The sequence below is a fragment of the Aedes aegypti genome, chromosome 2 (genome assembly GCF_002204515.2).
Source record: "Aedes aegypti strain LVP_AGWG chromosome 2, AaegL5.0 Primary Assembly, whole genome shotgun sequence".
Lineage (NCBI taxonomy): Eukaryota > Metazoa > Arthropoda > Insecta > Diptera > Culicidae > Aedes > Aedes aegypti.
This window is the reverse complement of record NC_035108.1, coordinates 4,249,084-4,272,588: the sequence shown is the minus strand read 5'-3', so window position 1 is coordinate 4,272,588 and position 23,505 is coordinate 4,249,084. Positions and strand designations below refer to the sequence as shown.

Genomic DNA, 23,505 nt, shown 5'->3' with positions numbered 1-23,505 from the left:
GAAAAACACCAAGTCAAATTGTCCCATAATGAAAAGTAAACGCATGTTAGTCCCACTGCAGATTTTCACATCGTGTAACACAAAAATGAATCGTTATTTGGTCATTTTTATATTTTTTTTTTGAAAGGTTTGGAAAAGTTTAATTGAGATCGAAACATGTTCCAATCTCCTGGAATTTTTTGAATATTTGTATGGAAAACGAGATTGAAAACTTCTCAGTTAATTTTCGCAATGCCTACTTCTTACAGATGATTCTGACTTGCGATTTGCGGCAGTTTAGGTGTACTTCAATTTTTTTTATCTCAGCATAGGCGTAAAAAACGGCGAATGTTTGAAAGAAATTTAATGCTTTTTTAATGCTAACTTTGCAATTAGACAAATAAAAATATGTTTTTGTTACTTGGTCCGGTGTTCAGACAGACTGAACCAAGTGCTTTTTTAATGATTTCAGGAAAAAGTACCCCAAGCGTCCAGAATAACAAAATAATCGCATTTTTTGCGATAAATGGAATGTATCGATAATGGAACTTATCTATATATCTTATATACGATTATGGAACTTATAAATGGACAATAATGGAACTTATCTGTTTGATGAAACATCTGTATCAAAACAGCATCGGAAAAATCAGAACCGGTGGAGTTCCTGGCTTATCTTTACAAGGCCAAAATATCATCTAGTTCGATCTGTCTGAACACTGACCAGTTGGTAAATTATTCGTTTATTATCTTTTCCACTATGCTTTACTACTTTATCAAATAAGGTTGATAGGGAGGAAAAATGTCATCGTTTTTCATTGAAATTTAGTGGTTTTCATCAAATTCTACGTACATTTCGGGAATCCCGGGATTCCCGGGATGTCAGAAATAAAATCCCGGGAAACGGGAAATCCCGAAATTTGTCAATTCCCGGGATTTCTTGTCCCGGGATGTCCCGGGATGGACACTCTAGTTCAGATGTTGTAATTTCTCAGAGATTCCCCCATACAAAAGTTTGAATGTAACATCCTTAGCTTCCATTTGGGGGTTAAGTCACCAAGGATTCTGACCAAGTGAAATTTTGGGACACCCTAATGGACAACCTATTTTTTTTTACGGAGATTAAAACATGGAATTCGCCCCTGTGATATCGCAAGCCTACTTAGTTACCTCGTTATCAGCTGCGCAAGTCATCATGTGATTTTTCGCTCTTTGTAGTCGACCAGCGCAGTTATTGGAGCTAAGTTTGACACGAATGCAGATGCAAAGGTTACCAGCTGCCTCTTCAAATAGTGGTGGAATCAATACCTACCCGATTTGAGATCAATTTTTCAAATGCTGCTACTCCATATGGAAACAACATATTCAGTACAGAAATCCCATACTCTCTGAAAACACGGTATTTCTTTCGTTTAACAAAAAACCACTTCGTTATAATTTCCATTTTTTAGTGATATTATTTTTTTTAAATATGTACATTATAGTGTAGGGAGCATTCATAAATTACATAGCATTTTTTACATTCCCCTCTTCACCATAATCCGATACAAGTTCGCCATACACTCAGTGATACCCCCCTCTCCCTACAATGCTACGTCATTTACGAACGATCCCTTAGTTCTAAATTAACTTTTTTACTTTTAGTTGTCACCGATCATCGGTCCAGGAAACGCGGTCCACCAATAAAACACTATTTCTCTGTTTTCTGTTCAGTAGACATTTACGGGCAGTGAGCGAGTCACTTGAATTCCTATTCTCAGGACCATGCATTGTAACGGTTAGGACTCTCACATCAGATAAATCCTCATAACATTGGTGAAAGGTTTCCGACACAACGGACACTTGGTGACAGATGAAGCGCATTTGGCACAGGCCACAACATGGCCACAGGGCGAAAATGCCGTATTGTACTCATTAACGTAACAGATTTTGCAAGTCCGACTGGTGTCTAGTTTTCTATTTGGTTCATCTTCATCACTACTGCAGCCGACCATGGCAGTATTGTCTTCTTCGGCAGATACACTCAAGCTCGACGACTGAGATGACTGAAGCGAGGATGTTGCTGCGGAGACTACTCCGGAGGTCGATGGTTGGGGCGAGTTGGACGGGCCCACATCTGAGCCGTTCTCTTCCGAAGAACTTTCCTTCTTGGCCAAACAATGAGCGATGTATGCTTCGCCCTTCATTAGTTTCAGGTACTCACAGTTACTATACCACATGGCGTGTTGCTCCCACGGTTCATCTTCAGCTTCCCAGTCTTTGAGGCCACCGCCACAGCTGAAGCACTTGACCCGATCACTTTTGCCAGTGTAGAAAAATCCGGCATCACTAAGTTCCTTGGGTTTCTGTTTCATGAACTTTGGCCAATCTTCGTAGCTTTCAAGGCGTTTCGCTTCGATGGCATAGTTCGGATATTCCGGTAGCTTCTGTTGGGGCAGAACCGGTGCTGATAGTTGCTGAACGACTGGTCCATTCGATGCCATACTAGACTCGGACGTTAGCGAGCTAGGAGGCGATGTTAGGGAACCACTACTGCTTCGATCCGAAGAGGAATAGGCATTTTCCGCTACGGAGTTTTCTCGTATCCTAATACCACATGTGTCGTAGCTTGGTTCCGGGAGCTGATCCAGAAAGCTGGCATCTATTGGAACATTGTTTGTCTGTCGTTTGCGTAGGAGCGGACAGTACGGGGACCATCTCAGGTGTTCCGAGAGGACGTTGTCGTTCGGCTCCCACAGACCGATTTCCACTCGGCAGAAGTAACATTTTACCATGTCATTTGGCCCCACGTAGTAGAAACCGTACCGGGCCAGTTCAGTCTTGCTGATGAAGGACACCATCCAGCCCCGGAACGACTCGAGCCGGGCAACTTCCGTGTGGTACGAAATCGGCACTGATGTTGCTGTATGTCCGTAGGCATTGTCCTCTTTAACTTTATTATCCGTGAAGTCTCGAGGTGTTGATAAAACTTGAGCCATCATAACTCCAGCCATTATCCACGGTCGATGATGCTACTCTTTTCTCGCGTATACGTTACCGAAAGAGACGAACCGATAGACGTAAGAGCGGTGTGAAAGAAGAGATGCAGAAAAAATGCAGTCCAGGGAGTGACGACTGCAACTAAGACGACGAAAACAACGATCTTGAGTACGCGGCTGTTGCACAGCGACTGATTCGAACTCGTTCTGTCTGGGGTTTTCCAAGCTGCAACTCGGATTGTCGGAACCTATACCTCCTATGACTGGCTCGTCGAGTGGTGAGAGAAGCTGATGCAGTTCCTCTCTTTGGCCTTTGGGTTTCACACGCTGGTTCTACTCAATGCTACTGTTGGTGCATATGATGCAGATGGTGAGGATGCGGCACTGGTCCGGATGGGAGAACATCGATCTGTACGGGTGCAAGATTGTCCGGTGGAGATAGAGAGATGGAAAGAGAAAGAGAAAAGAAGAAAGACTTATTTAGCGACTTTATCCTGCTGCTACTGGGTGGTTTGTTTTGCGGGAGGCTGCCGGAGAAGCGGCTCGGGCCTTACCCAAAATGGCACAGAGTGGAAATCCGGTGGAAAATGCATTTTTCTTTGGGGGAAACGATGGCGGTGAAGCGGGTAGCAGGTTGACGACTTGTGTGCCACCGCAGATCGTTTCACTTTGGATAGTTAGGTTTGGACCCTCTCCGTCGATTATTGGTAGAAAGTTGTGCAGTTGAGCGAGTTTTTTATAAAGAAAGTCGCTCAATCTGCTACCATAATCAGAGGAACAGAGTTACACAACTGGTTCTTCAAATAAGTAATTGCGTCTATCATTATTGGTTGCATACACTTACATTAAACGTACTACGCTAACGCTAATCCAGCATGAACCAAATAAATATAGAAATATAACTGCTAAATAGCAATAAAACATTGAAAGAAGTCGAATTAAACATTTACCTCATATATATCCATAGCTTATATTTTAGTAGAACGGATACTAATTTACATGCTTAATAAACTTACTAACACTACTTCAGTAACTACTCTGATAACAATATAGTATTCAATTCTACATTGATTCCCGGAAATCTAAAGAAACCACCGTTATCGAATTCACATTTTCCGAACTTCGAACGCCTTTTGATGGAATGTGACTAAAATCACGATGTCTACCATGGATTATTATATCCCCGTTGGTTACCTTGCGTTATCTTTTCATGATAACAAATTACAGTCAAGCCTTTATGAATCGATACTGAGTAGACCGTCACTCATGGTAAAATCGAATCATGGAACCCATATTCCCTGGAAAGTTGTTTGAAGGAAATATCAGGCCATCTTCAGCGTGATTACAAATCGTATAGCGAGTTCCTTTTTTTAACTCGCCATACGATTTGTAGCCTGTTGAAGATTATGATTTCTAATTAATAGTATGATTCCGATATCGAGAGCATCGACTCATGGGCGTTTGACTGTAACCCAGCTGAAAGCAACGGAATTTCCTCCACCTTTTGGATAGTATTCACTTCGTAAGCACAGTCCAAATACTGCAGCTGACAAAATTATTTGAGCTGCAAATCAAATGGAGCTGTCGATTTTCCATACGAAAAATATTTCTAGTGTTACGTCTGTTTGTCTGTGAGATAATGGTACAAGAGTTTCTTGGAAATTGAACAAGCTATAGGGTTGTACTCCTTGAAAGTGTATATCTCATTATAAGTGTGGAAAGTTCCACACTTCTAGTTGGAATTGACATTTTAAACCTTTAGAACTGTAACAGGCAATGAAATATTAACGCAATCAAAGTGAGCTACAAGATTGTGCAAATCATTTCAAAGTGAACTATGACCATTTGCTGTATGTATCCAAAACGATTTATCCTACTGCAATCTCCAGTGTCAACAAAAATGTGTAACATTAGTTCGGAAGTAATAAACATTGCAGTGTTAGACACGTAGACCCAATGATTAAAACGATTATTCTGATGACATTCGAGTTGAGTCATCAGAATGCACAAACATTGAGCAATATGAGTTGAGCGTCAGTAATGCCGTATGCAAAACAACAAACTACTTCCGCCCGGTCTTACATTCCATAGTTACTGCAGTGTATGCGTTAACTGCCTGTTCTAAAAAAAAGTATTCATTATCAAGGGAAGTCCCAGTCTGTCAACACAAGGCATAGCTTATCATCGCGATCAAGCAGGCCGGGGACCAAAAATATTTGGAACAGGTGACCTTGTAAACCTAAGTAAATTCCTATCAGCGCAATATGTTTGACGACACGTTCCACCATAGAAAACAATTACTTACGAGCCAAGATAATTGCAATCAACTTTGATGAGTTTTACTTGCTACAGTAATCGTCAATCGATCTCATTTTCGACATTACATTCCCCATGTTTGCGAAATTATCGGTAAATGAAAACGATTGCTTCGATCGACATAGTTTTGCGTAGGCAGTAGGCGATTGAAATGCACTTCGGAGAAGGAAATGACGTAGTAGGCGCAATCCAAAGCACTCCAACGTACTGCTCGTGCTGTCTGAGCCTTAGTTAAATAGCGACTAAGTGTTCGGGAAAAAAACAAAATGTTTGTTTGCGGCTCCAGCCGCAATATGATGCAAAAGGGTACTCAAATGAAGTGCGTCAAAGGCACGATAGTACTCTCTTAAATAAACTTACACAAAATCGGGCTTTTCTGGACCAACACGCCTTGGACGTTATTTTAAAACATCCTAAAAAATCTATTTTGTGTTGATTTCTGCTTAAATTTCCCAAACTTCGAAATCAGAAAAGTTAGATTTGGTGCTAATCGTACTCAATTTTGCGTAGCACCGTTTAAGCGTGTAAGAAAAAGATAAACAATATTTACAATGTTGTTGTGCTGATTAGAGTCTCGCCCATCACGGCGCCATACCATTGATTACACGATGTATCACCCTTTAACTGAAGTATGACGTTCCCTCTTATTACTAAAAATGTTTCCACGGAATCTTCCGTTGATTTTTCGGAAACGGAAATCACTACAGATAAGTTGTGAGTAATTGCAGTAATCAGCATTGAAACGGAAATGACCGGCAAAGAATTCCGAAAAAATGATTGATGTGCAACACGAGTTGTTACATAGTCCTGAATCATGGCCTAACACCAAACATACATACAGGCGAAAGGTTAGGGAAAGCCTTCAGAAAACAACCGTATTGACGTTTGGTGAGCTCGTTCCATTTCAATTTCAACACTTCGTGAAAGATAGTCGTACGCTACATAGAAACGCGGATCTACTATAATCTTGGGAGATTAAAAAAATCGAAGGACTTGTCCTGAAAAAGATTTTGCAACAGATTTCAGAAGATTCGATTTTTTGTTGCTTTCAGAGAAACTTTTTAAACATTATAAAATGATTCCAACGATCAAAATCTCGTTATGTTCAGATGAAAGATTTTCAGACGTAAGAATTAGTTAGGAAGATCATAAAAAGATGTTAGAAACAATGTAAAAGACTTTTGTGCTATTTTTGAACACAGCAGATTTCAAAGGGATTATTGCAACTCTCTGGAAGATATTCGGGAAATCCCGAATTGATTTTTGAGCGATTCTGAAAAGATTGACGAGGTCCAAAATAGAATATAAAGCGGTTTTACTTAATTCTTGAAAGGACTTTAGACCATTCTTCACGAATTCCCGAAAGATTTTGTAAAACCTAAAACATTTAGGTTTAGAAGTAAATTTTAAGTTTCCTAGAGCATTAAAAAATCAGATTCTGAACAGTTTTATGTGAACTCTATAGTGAATCTTACAGGAATTCCTAAGAACTTTTGAAAGATTCTAAAAGGAATTTCGAGGGAAGGTTATTTGGATGATTATAAAATAATTGGTGTAAATAAATTGGTGTGAGTGGATTCCCAAAAGATATTCAGAAGATTCTCAGAGAGTTTTAGTGAGATTCCGAAGTTTTTCGACAGATCCAATAATGTTTTTTTAGATTCCTTTTTAGGGATTTTTTGAAGTGTAGATATGGTAATTTTAAAAGCATATTTTCCATGGAAATTTCGAAGGGGTTTCAACGACACTTGGAAAGATTTCAGAGATGTTAACGGACTATCCAGGAGACTACGTAATTCTCAAGCATCGTTTTAAAGAGAGCCAAAAGATTCCGTGTACAGCTACCAAATGATTTTACGACTGATTGTGAAACAATTTTGCAGAAAATTCCAGTAGGTATTCTCGGAAGGATTCGAATAGATTTTATGGAGTTTTTGGAATAATTGTTCAAAAGATTCAAAAATTATACTTTTGGAAATTTAATACGATTTTAGATAAAATTACAAAGAGATTCTTTAAGGAGGTTTTCCGAAAGGATTCTCAAATTCAAAGATTGCAAAGGGTTTCGAGAGATTTTTAATCAACTAGAAGTGTTCTAGGGATTTAGAAGAGATTCTTATGTGTGTTTTAAAGGGGTTTCTTGCAATATACTGAAATCTAGATATTTGAAACAGATTGTTAGGTACCAGCAAAAAGGAATGTTTTCCAAATTTGGCACAGATTTTGAAAGGATTTTCAGGACATTTATTGCAATTTAAGAGATGTGAGAGATCGCAGCAAGCCGTGAACGCGGGCGGTTGCGTTTTGAATTGTCTGTCACGTTTGCTTCGGTTCCGCGTTTTCAATTCGGCTGGCAAAAAATAGAATCGGCTGATGTTATAGCTTGTTCCACTAGCTATAACATCAGCTAATTATATATTTCGAATCTTTCAAATAAAGTAAAAAGTGAAGAGCGAGTATTTTGTGATGGCAGAAGTCAGAAAGTTTGTCAGTGTTCATTTCTAGAAGAGCGACGGATTGCAGAGGAGTTTCAAAAACGGAATTTGGTGAGTTTGTTCTGATCAGCAGCGTAAATATTAAACATTTGTCGGCCAGAACGTATCCCATGGCACTACCCTTTCCATCAACACTCCACAACATCCCGTAACACCTATGAGAGATCGTTCTCTCTGCATCGTTCTTAAATAGATGTTCAATCAATAGTCCTTCCCCCTTCCACAATTTTTGCAAAGACGTGGCCAGAACAGCTCTCGGCTCTTGGAGGATGCGTCGATCTTGTCTAAGAGTTAGAGGTTAGTCGCAACTTTCTGACTTTGGTAACGGACGGGAAAGACGCAACCCTCATACAATGTTCTAGGACTGTAAAGCCTGTCCACGTTAAATTTCGGACACCCAAATAATGGAAGCAAAAAAAAGTTACTCATAATTCAACAAAAACAATTTTTATTTCAGAATAAAAGAGTTATATCTACAAAATAAACAGTTGACAAGGATGTTAACCCTCTAATACCCAAATTTTTGTTTTCGATTTAAACATAATTTTTCGTTATCTAAAATCATTCTAAACACGGTTTGCGCAATGATTTATTTTTCTTCGCAAATTTATGAATTTTGGTTTTTGATTTTTATTATTTTTATTTTTGAACATCCCTATCCTTTTCAATTTTTTCTTGAAGCCTCTTCTGGTTACTTATTTTTGACAATAATAAAAATTAGAGTTTTTACTATACATTTGAAAATATGATTTTTTCAATTTTTTTCTGGAACATTTTTTATTTTCCGTGTAACTAACGGAAAACAAATTTGAAATCATTTCAATACCATCAGGCTCTTTTTCTATGATAGGTTGATCGTAGAAAAATATAAAAGGTACGATTTTTTATAATACACGTTAAATGAATCCCTGGCATTTGAAGAGTATATAAGAATACAATTTTTCAAACTATTTTCAATAATACAAAAAAGTTTCAAAAATCATAAAAAACTTTTCTTATATGCATGTTATGAGTCAAGGTTTAAGCCAAAAATAAAATCATTTTAATTTCCGAGCTACGAAAAAATACACAAAATTCCAAAGTGTACCCCGTCTAAAGGCGGGGTTGGGTATTAGAGGGTTAATCCTTCTTTCTGTAAAATTCTCGAACTTTCTGTGGTACACCCGCCATCCGTGTCCGAAATTTATCGTGGACAGGCTTTACCACCTACGAATTTGTGCGAAATGCCTAATGCGAATGCTAATTTATTGCACGTTACAGAGAGATTATGAAGAAGTATATACGATTCTGAAGGAAAATACTAAAAAGTAAGTTCAAGAGATTCTGAAATGGGTTCGAAGTTCTTTAACAAATTAATGAATGTTTTCTTAAGATTTTTGTAGGATTCCATAACAAGGAGGATTCCGAAGAGCTTCTTTTTCTTTGATCCTGATGGAATTTAGTAGAGATTTCGAAATAATGTTTGAGATTCCATAAGGACTTTTAAAGGATTTCAAAAGATTTATGAAATCTTCCACATAAATACATATTAAGAATACTTTAAGGAGATTCTAATGGGATTGTTTTGAAATTCAAATGAGAGGATTAAAGGCATCTTAGTTGGCGACTTCGACGGAACCTTCTCAACGAAATTTCCAAAGGATTCCAGAATTTCGAAAGCATTTTAGATTTTTGAATAATGGTTTAAAATTTTCTAAAAATTGTCCGGAAAAAGCCTAAATACATGATTTCGAAGGGATTTTTAAGACATGCCTTTGGAAATTTTGAAGGGATTTAAGAAAAACTTTCCTAAAGGGCCCTAATTTAGCACTTTGTCTTATTTTGCACTTCTATCGTATTTAATTTTTTTTAAAGAAATTTAATTTTTATCATCAGATTAAATTTTATTAAATTAAAAGTCGTTTACCGTGAAGGCCCCATACTCTGCGCACTTAAGGCTTTTCAAATTTCAAACAGGTGTAATTAATTGAAAACAAAAAACAATATTCTGAAATTTTGGAAGCAAATACTTATTGATCTTATGTATAAGGAAAAAATATAAAAGCTTTACTAAGTAATGATTTTTATTGCAAATTTTTAATTTTTCTCAAGGATGTCCGTGTTCCTAACTCTGCGCACTGATTTTTGCAATGCTCTTTATTCTGCGCATTTAGGTTCCTAACTCTGCGCAATCGATAAATTCTTTATAACAGGTCAAGTGTTTTACTAATAGCATTACTAACATTTAAAATCCGAATTTCTCTTCATTTTCTTGCTTCATACGGCTTTACGTCCCCAGTGGAGCGTGGAATGTCTCTAACACAAGTTTACTAAGTGAAGTGAATTTTATCTATAATTCAATTGAATGCCATTAAGTGCAACTCTCAAAACAATCGAAATAATCATATGATTTCCAAAACATGTATTTAACTTAGTTTTCTAAAACCTAAACCAACATACAAAAAGGGTACAAACTATGTCTTTTTTGCGTTCACCCTTGGCGTGTAAGGGCAAATAAGCTTTGACTGTTTATGTATTTTCACTAGCAAATATAAAACAAAAAATTTCTTTGGTTCGGTTCGGGTCCGGGTTTGGTATCAAATTATTGTCTCGATTCGGGTCGGATCCGGGTTTGAAGAAAATAAATAAGAACCTGGTGCTGGTTTGTAATATGTGAAACCCGAACATTTCTACTAAATACGAAGAATAGTTTAAGCGTAAGGGTATATCCATTCTTAATGTAGTGTTCATCACTCAATCGAAAAGTATCGCCGCTCTGTATAAGCGTGACGTAATTAATGAACGATTCCTATGGCAGATCAATAACAGCACTTTATTGGCGTTTCTATGTTGCAAATGCGATTAAACCTCGATGTCCCATTACTCTATATTGACTCATGAAACTATACAAAAAATCAAAATTATTTTATTGCATGGTTAGGAAGCATTTAAAAATTACGTCCATCGTTTACGGGAAGGTGGAGTCTATGAAAATGTGACAATGCATGCATTAGGTACTGTAAAAATCGCGACAGGGGATTGAGGGGACGGAGTGTAGAAATCTTTTAAATATGATGGAGGTCATTTTTTAATCGTCCCTTACCATGATGGTCCCCTCAAACAATTTTCCAAAGTATTTCTATTCCATATCTCGATGGTGTCGACAAGTCGATGGTTCCCTTCAATATCGACCTCTGGAGGGTTGATTGTATGTTGAAAATAACGTTTTATAACTGCTGCGCATAGTAAGGAACAAAGTTGAAAAATGGTTCCTTACTATGCGCACTTAAGAAGAATAAGATGATTGCTCGATAAATGAACTACAGCCTACGTACTAAAAATCGAAAATGTATTCTCTTTAATTTGCTTCAAATGCCTTAAGTGATGAGGTACTCTCTTAGCATTTTTGCTAACGGGCAGTCAATTTGGAAGTTTTTCAATATTTTTAAAGCTATTTTATTTTTTATTAAAGTAACAAACGTAAATTTGTCAAGAAAATTCTTCGTGTGCTTATTTATTACTATTGTAGCAATATATGAAAAATAAATTTTGAACAAAACTGTAAGTATTTTACCAGATTTTGGTGGATTTTGGTGAAAGTGCGCAGAGTTAGGAGCTGCGCAGAGTTAGGGGCCTTCACGGTAGTTTAAAATTGTATTTAGAAAGTTTTTTTTTCTTTTTTTTTTAATATTGTAGCGAGTTTCCGAAGATTTCATATTCCTCAAAGTTTTTGAAAATCTGCTCAGTTTTTTTAGGAGATTTTCCAGAGATTTTAAAACGGTAAAACCTCAAATGAGTTCTAAGGCGTTTTGATTTTCTGGACAGAGAAAGTGAGTTGCAGTTACAGTCATAAGAAATTCTTAAAGAAAAAAATAGTATTCATAAAAGGCCCTCTCACTTGGAATGGTTCCAGGCAGGTTTCTAAGAAATTCCCATGGGATTCGGAAGGGATTGAAAGTCAAAGGGAAACTTAATGGGATTTATGATTTTTTAGTGTTTCTTCTTGAAATAATGGCAGGAATTCTGGAATAGTTGAAATCCTCATTAGAGCGGTCATGAGATTGCGGAGGGATTCTCGAGGTTCTTGTTTCCTTGGCTTGTGAGTATTTCCGTTGGTTTTAGTATCTTTAGTTAGCTTAGTTATAACAAAATCCTAAGTAATCTGCTAAGCTCCATAAAGCGATGCTGCAATAATCTCTAAAGCAATGATTTCACTAAAAATCCGCCAAAGGTCTTGCAGGGATCAATCAAGAACTTGTGAATAATGCGCCAAAAATATCTTAAGAGGATCACTAAACCTATATGAAGCATTCCTTGAGTTTTCAAGTGATTAGCCAGATATCCATTATAAATTTTGCGCCAAAATCCAGGACCTTGCCAAAGTCAATGCAAAAATCTTGAGGAGTATCATGCAAGGAAATCGTTAGAGACCTCGTATTTAATCTACTAACCAAGCAGTGCTTTACCTGCTTTCAATCCTATTCAAAAACTTCGCTCAAGACCTATTCATCGAAGCCTTTTGGGTCAGCAATGATTCCGACAAATTCCCTGTAGCGAATTGCAACATAAAATGCCACACATGTCAGATAACAGCTATCTTCATGCGCCGCTATCATGAATATTGCAACAAGTCTAGTCAAGTGTATTTGCGCTTTGACGTATGTTTTACTGATAACAGCATGCACTACATCAAAAGGACTCCAAAATTTCGAATGAATGTTCGTTAATAAATGGATTTCAGCACTGAATTCCGTCGATCGGTCGATCAAAACATCTTCATTGGCAAATGAACAAGACTGTAACCCTCATCATCAAAATTAAATAGTTGATTCTAGGAATACAAATCCAAATTCAACCTGAAGCAAAAATGTTTCAGAAATATTTTTCTATTATTGAATCAATAGGATTACTGTTCGAGGTTCCCATTGAATCCCAAAAGAAAAATTCCTTTCAACGAACATATCGCTCGAAAAAAAACGAGAGATAATCCATCAAAGCAACCCGTCGTCGTCGCTTCATCCGACTACAGCTGCTAACGAAAAACAAATGTCGTTTTCGTATCTCATGTTCGAACCTGCCTAGCCAGCTCCTGTGTGATAGGATGATGATGGTGATTCACAGGAATCCCTTATTATGTCGGTTGCCATATTTTTTTTTATTTTTTTGACACATGCCAAAGGCTTATACACATATGGTGCTTGCATTTGCAGGGTTCGAACAGTCAGTCTCGTCGGTTCCTCTTCATTTTAACACATTGCTTAATTTTCTAGAGCAGCTGAGAACCGGTGTGGATTCGGCTTTCACGTGCCACTCTCTCAAACGGCAGGAAATTCTTTACCAACACCGGGCACATGGCGTTTTTGTGTGCCGTTCGAAGGAACCATCATAATCCCATTCAATATCCCGCTCGACCGGAGGACAGCTGCAATTTCCTTTCGAATGGCGGATTTAGGGTGATCGGTTCGATCGCGTTTCCAAGCACCGGCGATCGTCGCTAACGATTGGTAACCCTAGTAGGCGGCTTCGGTTTCGACGAAATTCGGCAGATGTTTTGTTCCTCTGTGTTTAATTTTCTACGGCAGGTTTTCTGAAGATACCAGATAATCGATTCCGGGCCAAGTATTTGAGAAGCGTGTGCCATCGTTCGGCCGTCTCTGAAACGATCTTTGAGAATGTGAGTTTTTCCGTAATTGTAAGACACGGAGCGAAGGGAAAAAAGCGATTGCTTCAAAACCTGTCCGGTCAGGTGTCGCGCGTTAATCATTTATTGTTTAGCACCGTGATTGGTGGTACGTGCCCTGGGTTTTTCTCGAACATTTCGATTGGGAAACATCCGACTGATAGTGGATTTTATCTTTCTGCGATTGAAAGCAAATTAAGTCAAGTGATCTAACGGTTTTCTAACGGAGTAGGCCAGTGCAGTATGGGAGTGGTTTGTTGCATTGGTCTCCTCGCATGCTACGATCGAAGTGTGGGAAATCATCATCTAGTACTACACTGAATCAGCTTAAATTGAGCTTGCTGTTCTCAATAACAGTAATAAAGGGGAAAAATCAGAAACAAGCCCGAACGGGGAATGCTATTAAGTACATAGGTCGCGAGCATGCAAGGGCCTCCGCGAACAACAATCTCACGACTTTCATTCAAGAAACCTGGGCGAGGTAAAAGGCCACACAGCCACCGCCACAGCTTCAGAAAGGAATTCGAACTCTCGCTCGAAGCCGGAGAGACCCAAGCATCAGCAGCAGCAGCAGCAGTCAGAAGAACATAATTATTTTTATTTATAACATTTCTTGCCACATTGAGGTCTGTTTTTGTGCCGTTCCTCTTCTGCACTGAATTCGAGATTGGGTTGCGCAGTTGTACACTTTACAAGCATGAACGAGCTGTGGCCGAAGCTGGAGATGGAGTTCGGGAGATTGTCTGCGGTTGTGGATGCTTGCTGCTTTTGCTGCATTCCATTCCCAGGCTCTGCTCGTGGCCTGGGTTTGGACCACAACCGAGCGAATGGCATTTGAGCCCTCCTGCAGATTGGACAAAGAGCCAACCAGGCGCAGACGGATAGGCATAGGTACAGTGTGAGTTGCGAGTGGCTCAACGACGCGACAGGGATGGTGAACTGCAATCGTACAGATCGAGAATCGTGAGTTCGCAACTGTTAGATGCTATTTGTAGGCTCGACACAAGAGGGATTTGCAGAGTTATTGGAGCTATGGATGAAATTGGGTCGACATGCGACAAAATCGCTTGGAGACTGCATTCGAACTCGCGGACTAGATTCTTTCGAGTGTGTCAGATAAGTGAAGTTCGCTACACTGAGACAAACATACTTAGGAATTTCATTACAAATAAGTTTGCGACATTATGATCGTTGACGAGATTTTTTTTTTTCAAATAACTAATTTATTTCTATTTCTAATGATTAAAAGCATTACATGAGTTTGCCAATCACGAACACCTAAAAAAGTAGTCCACGAAGCTCAATGGAAAACCTGATGAATTTTTGCTATAACAAATATGTATAGTTAAGTTGCGGCTATCCTATCAGAAATGATTATAAAGATGATTGCTTAAGCAAGGTAAGTCGGGGCAACTTGAAACAGCTTAAGCAAGATGAAATGGCAAGGTAACATAATAATATTGATAAATATAAGAAATTTAATCACGGAAACGTTAAGTTAACAGATTTACAACAAACTTTACATTTATTGACATCATATTCAGGGTGTCGACTCAATTTTGAAAACAAAATTCCCTGACTTTCCCTGACCTTCCAGTCTTTTTCCAGAATAATTCCAGATAACTGAATAGTAGGCTTTATACAAGAAGATACATATCTGACGATTTGCACGATGTATACTTTATGTTATAGGTCGTACCGTTATGCTACCATATTTCGCGCACGCTCCTAATTTCGCTCACTGCCATTTTATACATGTGTTGATACATATTGGACAATATAATTGCATGTTAGGTAACCATGGCTAAAGAAGAATTGTTCAAAATACTAGCCAACAAAAATGTCTTCCGAAAAACATGTTTAAAATGTCAGTGATCAAAATTAGGAGAGCGCGCGAAATATGGGTACTTTACGGTACGTAAAAACTGAGGAGAAGCTTTAACTTTACTTAAATATACCTGTCAGACAATATTCTGGAGCGCTTATTCAAGTTGATATGATAAAACTGAGAAATTGAATATTTATCTCTTTCCAAACTTGAAAATTCGTATGAACAAAGATGTAATCAGCTACTCAACTACCTAAGATATAATTTCACAAATTACAGGCATAAACGACAATTTTGGACTGCTTCCTGTTTAAACATTATTATAACACTATAACGATCATACTTTTTAGTGGAAGAAATCTATGCTGAAATTTAGCATTTTTTTCCAGATAAAATGTGAGCCATTACCAAAGAACTTTCTTGGAGAATTGCTTCAAGGAATTCCACATCGATTTTTTCCACATATTTTTTCAGATATTTCTCCGTGAACTCCAGAGGACTGACACGGCTGTCATCCTGCATACATTTTGGCTCTTCCTCACATCGTTTTGGTACTTCGCGCTTTGATACCCACTTTCTGGCCGGTTTGCCCTAAACTTGCTCCTGATTTTCTAGTATACGGCTCATACGCTGCTAGTGCTAGATTCTGGCAATTAAACAATTCGCATTGAATCGTTGTATTTGAAGACCCTTTTCATTAGTTCATCATTTTGTGTAATATTTTTCGCATCAGCGAGGTAGCATTGATGTCTCCTACCATAAAAACATGTGTTTTGTCCCTCTCCAAATAATCAAAACAAGAACACTGGACGCCATGTTGAATTGATGTTGGGTTGGTAAATTTTGGCTCATGCCACCTCCTTGGTGAACTCTGCTAAGATATCCCCTAGAAGCTCCTTATCTCCAAGATTCTTGAAAAAACTTTAGAGAATTTCTTTCAGCCTTGAATTTCTCCACGAATAGCATTTGGAGTTCTTGGCATTATTATTTCAGGAATATTGTTATGATATTTTAGAGGAATCACACAGATTTTTTTTTTCTCAAAATGTTTTCTTTTTTTATTAGGGTACTTTACTTTCAAAAATTGTTCACGATGTTTCGTTACAGGTAATTGGTTTTAGTTAAATTTTTATGATTCCTATATGAATTACGTAGGTATTCTCCCCAAAAAAATTATCTAAATATTCTTAACTGAATGCATTAGGGGTTAAATAATGCGCTAATAATAAGTTTTCTGATGTTCCTCTTGAATTTGATGTGCCTTCAGAAATGGTCCGAAATATTCCTCTAAGAATTCTTCTATGAGTATCTCCAAGTAATCTCACCAAACGTCAATAGGTTATCAAGCAGATTCCTTCAAAGAATGTTCCTGAAATTTCTGCTTTTCAATGATGTTCTGGATTCCCTCCCTGATGAAAATCAAGGATTTTCGAGAATTATCCTCAGATATACTGGAAGATTTCTTGGGTATTGGGAAAAAAACTGGGAAAATCTTTAAGAAAGCTTCTGAAAAAATCCTGATGAAAGGCGGTAGTATCTGAATAAACTGTTTTCGGAAACAACCTAAGAAAAAATAAAGAAATAACCTGCCTATACCCTGATACCTGAAACACAGGCATTTTTGGACCAAATTTTCGATTTTTCATTTGTTTTTTCATGCTTTTCATGCTGCACTTTTACATCAAATATAGGGTGTCCCAGAAAGTATGGGCACGACTTCACCAAACTGCCATTTTAAAACTAGTGAAGATAAAAATCTGATTTATACACATTTAATTACTGTACCCAACAAGAGTAAATTTGCGATTTTTTAGTAAATAATTTAATTATTAATGTGTTGATTACATAACATTTCTTTGAAGCATCTCTTATCAGTCTTGCACAAATCGTGTTATTTTTTAGCGACTTTCTTTCACAAAATTAGCTCTATGTCAGAAAGTGCGTATAGTAAATATCTGAAAAAAATATTACAGTGAAACCTCCATGAGTCAATATCTGAAGGGACCATCGACTCATGGAAATATCGAGTAACGGAAACAAATCCCTTGGAAAGCTGTTTGAGGGGACCATCATAGTAACCATGAAATTTTATTTTTAGTATGGTTCCATGAGTCGATATCGAGTCATGGAACATCGACTCATGGAGGTTTAACTGTAATCAGCAATGATTTACAGCAATGATTTGTGATGGCACAAATCTCCCAAATGGCGGGGAACGTGCCTCTGGAGCCGGCCTTCTGATACCTGATATTCAAATTGAAACTTTAAACTTAAGCATGTAAAATTTGTATAAGAACTAAAAATCCGATTCTAGAAGTGGTTGATTTGAAAATGGTCAAAAAACAAAACCTTATATATACGTGAAAACATAAATGAATCCAAAATTAAAGTTGCCTATCCAAGAGAATACGAATCAACCTTTCGTAGATCTTAAATGTATTATTTTTAATACTATTTAAAATACCTGAAGAATTATAATTTCGTGATGTTTTCTTAGGCTGATACAAATATTAATTTTCTTTTATGTCACCCCCCCCTTCGAAAATCCGAAAATTTTGAAGGGGAGAAAAAAAAAGATTCATCATTTTTTTGACATCAGCTAGGTTTTTTCAATTTCTAAAGTAAAAAACAAGTAAAATAATGATCCAGAGGACGATTAAAAACAGTTTAACAACTATCATCAAAAATAAAAATTCGAAAAAATAACTTTTTTTTCATTTTTATTTTTTTGTTCCTTATATATTTTTATCCCCCCCCTCGTACCTTCCAAGAGGTCTCGGACATAAAAGAAATTTAATATTTGTATCAGCCTTATGTGGAGAGAAAAAAACGAGATTATTCGAATTTTTCAATTTTTTCAAGTGTTCTCTATCGAAGCCAAATGAAATTTCAAACCAAAATTTATGTGAAACATCCTTGATACAATGTACTTGAACTCATCACGGTGAAAGATTTTGATAAAAAACATATTTTACTAGTTATTTTTCAACAAAAACAAAATGTAGGGTCTGTGCTGACCAGATAAGAATTTATTTTCTAAAATTAAAATTTTCAATGTGAACAATTATTAAATCAAACAAATTTATCACAGATGCTGGTTGAAATAGCATATAGAAAGGCACAAAAATATAAAAATATTTGATTGTTTGGAAAAGTTCTATGATTTTCATTATCAAAGTCGTGCCCATACTTTCTGGGACACCCTGTATAACAAACATGAAACCAAAGACAAATTAAAGACCTCCATGTCCCTTGCAGTTGCCCAAAATTTTATGGCTCATAAGGTAATCTAGAATGCCGTGAAAAGTGTACTGCGATCTGTCAAACTTGGGTACCTTTTATACTACCGAGGGACCAAATGCAGTACTAGAAGTGGTACACAATCTGAGCCCGAGTGTGACGGACCTGATAAAACTGTCCAAAACATTCGACCAGTTTTACTTGGATAGCTAACTTTTGAAGATTGACAGGATTTGATGGAGTTAATTCCCTTTTTTCCAAGATTTTGAGTAAAATGCGCGGAATTAGGCAATAAGTTAGTCTAGGGAACTTAAGAACAAAATATTTTCAAAACAATCCACGCCAACTTCGAAGTAGTTGTTTGGAGACCACTGTTAATGCTTTTTATTTTAGAAAGTTTGAATTTTGAGTATAATACGTTGGTAAGATAACCTGATACATATGCCATGGTACAAGTTGACAAGAAAATTATTCCAAGGCTATCTTGAATGACAATTATCAGCATGGAACTCATTTCAAGATAATTTTACCATCGTACGTATACCAAAAGTGTGTTATAAGTATGAATGAATATAGGCAATAAAGTACAGTTTACTCTAATAAGCATAAGAGCATTTTCTGAATGGTAAACTGGTATTTTAAAAGATTCATTGCACATTTTTTCATATATCGTGTTGATAGTAAACATCATGATTATTAACTTATTGCTGACTTTTGATAATAAATCTTCGAGCTGTTTAGTGGAATTATGGTGATGTAGTATTGATATTTTTTCCTGACCTCAAGTGGAATTCCCTGACTTTCCCTGACCTTCCAGGTCAAAAATTGAATTCCCTGACATTCTCTGACTTTCCAGGTTTTTCCAAGTAGTCGACACCCTGATATTCAAAACATTGCACTTCATCTTGCCCCGATGTACAGTCGACTCTCCACATCTCGATGTTCTCCATCTCGATATCTCTCCCTATGTCGATGATTTCATAAGTCCCTTCAGTCTGCATACATTTTCACTCTCCATATCTCGATATCCTCCTTATCTCGATATCTCCATATCTCGATGTGTTTCGGTTGATTTTTCGTTCTCAATTTCCTCTCCGTATGTCGATATGACCAATATCGAAGGTTACTAGACCAATGTTTTGGGATTCAAACCAAATTAGGAGCGCAAAATGACGTTTGTTTGTGTATTATTTTCTTGGCAACGGAGTGTTTTTCAATCTAGTATTCATCAAAAATTTATTCTTTGTCTCGATCTTTCCCTATCTCGATATCGAGATGTGGAGAGACAGATACGCGTATTTCGATTACCGATTGTAGTCTTCTTCTGTGTCAGTTACTCGCATCCACTATTTCCAGTGTATCAGTAAGTTTTGGTTTATGAAATTCCTGAGTATATTTGGCTCAGTGTACTAAAGGCCTTATCTGAGACACGCCAGGGGCCAATCTGTATATCGTTATCAAACGCAATTTTCTAGGTTGGAAAGCGCACCACAATCAGGATTTTTTCCGAAATTACTAACGTCACATGCTTCTGTAAGGGAAGCGGGGGTTACATAAACAAATATGAATATAGTTGAAAATGTTTGAGTTGGGTTGAGACGAATTGAGCTATTGGTATGACATTCAATTCGTCTTGCAGACACACTCCACAGAAATTTAATTGACAAATGGCTCTCGATAAGGAGCACGTGGAGACAAGTGTTTATAGTTAATGTCAATTATCGTTTAACCAATGGCAGGAAACGATGCCTATCTAAAAGCAAGCATGGAAGAATAGGCCAATCATATTTAATATGAAGATAAAGGAACAACTTAACAGTTTGGATTGCTTAACAAACAAACAGCAAATAATCCACCAATAGACCAACGGTTGACTATTAGTCCAGATTAAGTTGAAAGGTAGATAGGGTGCAGTATCTACGCCGCTTGTTTTTCTTAGTGTTGCAAAAATTAGGCTGTCAATCAAACGTATTGCGCTGATAAGCTACTCAGTGAATGCAGCGACCCAGACGACCAGAAGTCGCATAGCAGTATGCGAAAAAGTCGTTTATTTGTACAAACTGCATCACTTCCGCACTACATTGTGGATCAAATCGTTTGATTGATGAGTTTCCTCGCATAAAACGCTATTTTATGAGTTCATACGCACATTCCGTTTCGTCCCGTATACTTTTACCAAGTAAGTCGGATCAATCCGTAGCAGCTGTCAAATAAATTTTGTTATCATAAATTTAGTCGCATAAGAGTACAGACTAGTTCGCAAGAAAATCTACACATTTGCATTGCATGTTATGTTTCATCATATAAAATATGTACATATAAAGCCTCCACTTTTGTACGTATAAGGCCTTTTAGCGACATCTTATACGTGAAACTTTGCACATATAAGCGTCGTATAACGCAAAAGGTGATTTGGTTATACGTTCATTCTGGTTGTCTGGGGAGTGCACAATCAACGGGTAGCCTTTTCAGATTTGTAGATCTTATAAATGTAGTGATTTATACTCAGGAAAACGAGCGGTAAAAAGGAAGAGATTATGGCGATTCCTGAATTTTGGCACGTTATTCCTTAAACTGCTTTCACTTGGAAAATTCAACGCCTATCTTGCTGGTGAACGGAAACTGTCATGCATAAACATAAAAACGAATGAATCATGCAGAATTGGTGAGCTCATTCTATACTATTTTATTATGAATTCGTATAAGCCGGTAAGCTTCTTCTATTTTATGGTGTTACGTTCCAACAGGAACAATACCTACTTCTAAGCTAAATGTTCTTTCTGCTCGTATATCATAAAGCTCGCACAAAAATATGTTATGATCTGATAAGTCGAGAAAATTGACAACTACAAAAGATTCTCGACCGGTGTGATTCAAACCCACGACTGAATAGCTGCGCGTTTACCGCTACAGATATTTGCCGATAAGCCACGTTTTTAAATTACTAACGCTATTGAGTCATGTCCAATTCTTAAGCAGATTTTATCGAAATTCTTATCAGATGATTCTCGACATCTCTGAGATCTCTAAGGCGCCAACATTAGAGGCTAATCAAAGCAGCAATGCAAACCTAGCACGTATCTATACTTTAATTATGATTTATCATGTTTACAGCTAATCTGCAACAATTACCAAACGTTAATAACTGCCGAAAATCTAGACATTACATATACAGTGGAATTCCGTTTTTGGCAACCAAGTCGAAATTTTCAGTTGAAAAAAACGTGACAAAATTGGAATCTATTTTTTAACCTAAAGAATATAATTTTGACGTTATTACATGATCATTATGGAACCGTATGATGACCAGACTTCCGAACGGTTCATTTTCAAGTTTTTTTACCAGAATATTGACTAGGACTTGCATGGGATTCTTCATATAAATACATATGAAAAATTCATCGAGAAATAATTATAAAATGGAATAGAATAGTGATGCTCAACACGCGACCCGCGAGCCGTATGAGCACCCTGAATGACCTTCTTATCACTTAGATTTGCAATGAGTTTCAATTGTGTATTGAAGTTGAGCTTGTGTGTAATAAATCAACCATATGAATTCAATATAAATTCGCAGGATCCCGCTATGAAACCATTAGAACCACCTAAGAGCATGCTAGGAATGTTAAGACTCCGCTGTGATATTGCTGAAAATTCTAACGTCTACGATGAAAATTCTCAAAAGTTCATAAAGACTTCCTAAACTACCACTAGCAATCTCCAATTTCCGCTAGAATCCTCAAGTTTTTGCCACAAATATTCAAAATACTATTAGAAATCCACAGAATTCCGTTAGAAATTCACAATCCACCTTAGACAGCTTAAGAGTTTACAAGAAATCGCCAGATTTCGCACGGCATTCCCAACATCTAATTATAGATTCTCAGGATTCCAAAAGAAACCCCTAATGTCTGATAGGAATATACAAATTTTGCTCAGTATCTTCAAGAATTCGAGGAAAACTTTCAGAAGCCTGTGATAAAAAAACATAGAATCCCGTAAGGAATCTCCAGATTCTAGTTAGCAAGCTCTTAGACCCAGCTATGGATCACCCGGATCTCGGATAAGGAACATTTTGATTGTTTCATGCGGCCCGCATCCTTGATCTATAGTCTACCCTGAGTAACACTGGTGTATAATGTTGAATCGTTCTTTAAAAATGTAACGTCATACAGTCTCTATCGTATTATCTTATTGAGAATAAATTGTAGTTTAGACTGCGTTCACACTTGTCATATTGGCGGCGTATAGAAGAAGCCGATGGGTCATTTATTACTCTAGATATTATCAAAGTTATGGATTATATGTTGAAATACGCAATTTATTTTATGAAATCCTTTAAAATTTTAGACACAACGTTTTGTTTGATTTGCTGCTATTGCAGTGGTGTGTTTTATACGCAATACGTGTAGTTCCACAATAAAATGAATAAAGAACTTAAGATGCGAGACGAATTTCATTATAGAAACTCGGTACGAGTCATAGAATTGTTGCTTCTCTTGAGTCAATGCTTGTGCTTTGTTTAAACGAGTTTGTATTAAGTATACCATACTAGTATAGCATACTCAAATAGGCTGGTCATACAGAGCGAATGTCTGAGAAAAGATGATGAAACTCTAGTTGAGATATTCATAAAGATGAACGACTTCATTAAACGTTGCGAACACACAAACATCTAGAATTGAATACGCGCATATGAGACCCCTAGAAATTAGTGCGAATTGGGAGAATATCGACAAAAATTGAGCTCTGGAATGTGGTAAGCCTGAAAACAAATGGTTTTCGAAAATGTTGCCACAAAACGGATCCATTTCTCGCATAACTTCTAATCTCGCCCTAAAAGCCATTGGTAACCATGTGTGTAGCTCATTGTTTCTGAGCATTTGAATGGATTTTCATGTTATTTAACCTTCGGGCTGTCGCGCTGTTGTACTTTGTACAACACTTGTGATTTATATGCTATCATTTTGCAACAAAGATATCTATCGACACCAAACCAAAATGTATTCC

The 23,505-nt window shown here is 37.1% G+C and overlaps 1 protein-coding gene across 4 annotated transcripts in view; it reads right to left on the bottom strand.

Moving 5' to 3' along the window:
- Positions 1-1,602: 1,602 nt before the first annotated feature.
- Positions 1,603-23,505, bottom strand: part of LOC5571453 (death-associated inhibitor of apoptosis 1) — a 124,335-nt gene continuing 102,432 nt past the window's right edge. For 2 of the 4 annotated variants that reach the window (XM_021839791.1, XM_021839789.1), the window contains exon 2: positions 1,603-3,366. In XM_021839791.1, coding sequence (XP_021695483.1) covers positions 1,767-2,972 — 1,206 coding nt within the window. In that variant the 5' untranslated portion in view covers positions 2,973-3,366 and the 3' untranslated portion in view covers positions 1,603-1,766. Of the gene's footprint in view, positions 3,367-3,511; positions 3,774-3,907; positions 4,109-23,505 lie in introns of those variants that run through there. The other 2 variants (XM_021839788.1, XM_021839792.1) reach the window with 2 other exon arrangements.